The sequence below is a fragment of the Atta colombica genome, unplaced genomic scaffold (genome assembly GCF_001594045.1).
Source record: "Atta colombica isolate Treedump-2 unplaced genomic scaffold, Acol1.0 scaffold82, whole genome shotgun sequence".
NCBI lineage: Eukaryota > Metazoa > Arthropoda > Insecta > Hymenoptera > Formicidae > Atta > Atta colombica.
In genome coordinates, this window is record NW_017259575.1 from 427,152 (window position 1) to 428,680 (window position 1,529).

The following is a 1,529-nucleotide window of genomic DNA, read 5'->3' on the forward strand; positions in this document are numbered from 1 at the left end:
GATTTTGATGTAATTAAACAATTCTACGGATCGATTTAATCACCAATTAAATTTATCGGATTTTAATCAAAGTCGCCCTCTGTAGCTGTGACGTATGCACGTATAAATACAGCTGACTTCTCTAACGTGATTTCGCACTCCGTTCGACAACCAATGAGAAGAATCGTTTCCTAGGAACGAAAATGGCGTCTTAAACAATCCCTAGAATTCACGCTCTTCCATTGGATGTCTCGCGTATCCTTGTACTTGTCAAAATACTTGTCAGTTGCTGAACTGCCGAAGTGAGGGAAGGAAAGGGAGTAAGAGCGAGCGAGCAAGTGAGAATGAAAGAAAGAAAGAGAGTGAATGCAGCGGCACTGCGCATCGCAGTCAGTTTTGTAGGCGCGGCGTGATAGGTGGTTCGTACAATCCAGTACAATCCTTGGAACCTAGGGATCGCGCCCGCGTTCGACACAGCTCGAGCAAGCTCGAGGCTCGAGTGGCTCGAATGGTTCGAGTAGTCGACTGAGCTCGACGACCTAGGTAGAGCCGTTTGGGCCGTTCATCTCGAGCCGCAAACAGCAAATCAGCGCAAACCCATTGCCGCCGCGCGCGAGCGCGCGTATAGTGTATATCCACGCATACGCACGCAGACGGGATGGCGTCCACGAAGAGGAAGCAGGACGAGAGGAACTTGAAGACGCTCCGCGAACTGGTCTCGCAGCCGGGCAACAAGGAATGCTTCGATTGCAACCAGCGCGGGCCGACTTACGTCAACATGACGATCGGCTCGTTCGTCTGCACCTCTTGCTCTGGTATGCTGTAAGTAGCTCCGGCTCCAATAAGTTCTCTACTCATCGCTATTCTCTACTCTTTCTCTTTCTCTCTCTCTCCCTTTCTCCCTCCCCCCCCGCGCTACATCCCCGACCTCGTCGTGTTTCCTCGATCGCGTGCAACTTAACTGCTGTTAAGTATGCCCTTCTCGCCCCCTTCCCTCCTCTCTCTTCCCCTCTCCTTCCCTCCTCCCGTCCTCCGTCCCCGCGACATGACATTGGGCAAATGTCATACAATCGTCGTCTCGGATGCAAACCTAGGGGAACCTGAGACACTCGCAGATCATCCTCGAAACGGTCTTATTGTCAGAGAAGGGCATGACAACGATCAGAATCGGAACTCGGAACACGATGAGGTCAGCGAGCTGCGGTACCACGATCAATGGTATCGCGATCATCGCGAGTAGCCGTCTCTATCCCGCGCTCCAAATCCTAGTTCTGACCATGATTCGTGTGACGACTATAAATAGAAAGAGAGAAATTCCGTGCCGCGTGACCATCGAGCGGGCAGATGGTCCTGGTGAACATAACGCCGTTATCCTCAGAAATGTCTTTTTATGTGGGACGCAGCCTCCGCATGAAAATCGCTTCAGGCGACGTACACGTGTACAGTCCTCCTCCAGTTCTCTTCGTAAGCGTTGTGTTCCGACGCGAAGAGAAAGAAGAGATAGAGAGAGAGAGAGAGAGAGAGAGAGAGAGAGAGAGAGAGAGAGAGAG

The 1,529-nt window shown here is 51.7% G+C and overlaps 1 protein-coding gene across 2 annotated transcripts in view; it reads left to right on the forward strand.

Moving 5' to 3' along the window:
* Window positions 1–364: 364 nt before the first annotated feature.
* Window positions 365–1,529, forward strand: part of LOC108692744 (arf-GAP domain and FG repeat-containing protein 1) — a 4,334-nt gene continuing 3,169 nt past the window's right edge. The window contains exon 1 of one of the 2 annotated variants that reach the window (XM_018201152.1): window positions 365–801. In XM_018201152.1, the coding sequence (XP_018056641.1) occupies window positions 638–801 (164 nt within the window). In that variant the 5' untranslated portion in view covers window positions 365–637. The remainder of the gene's footprint in view (window positions 802–1,529) is intronic. The other variant, XM_018201153.1, reaches the window with a different exon arrangement.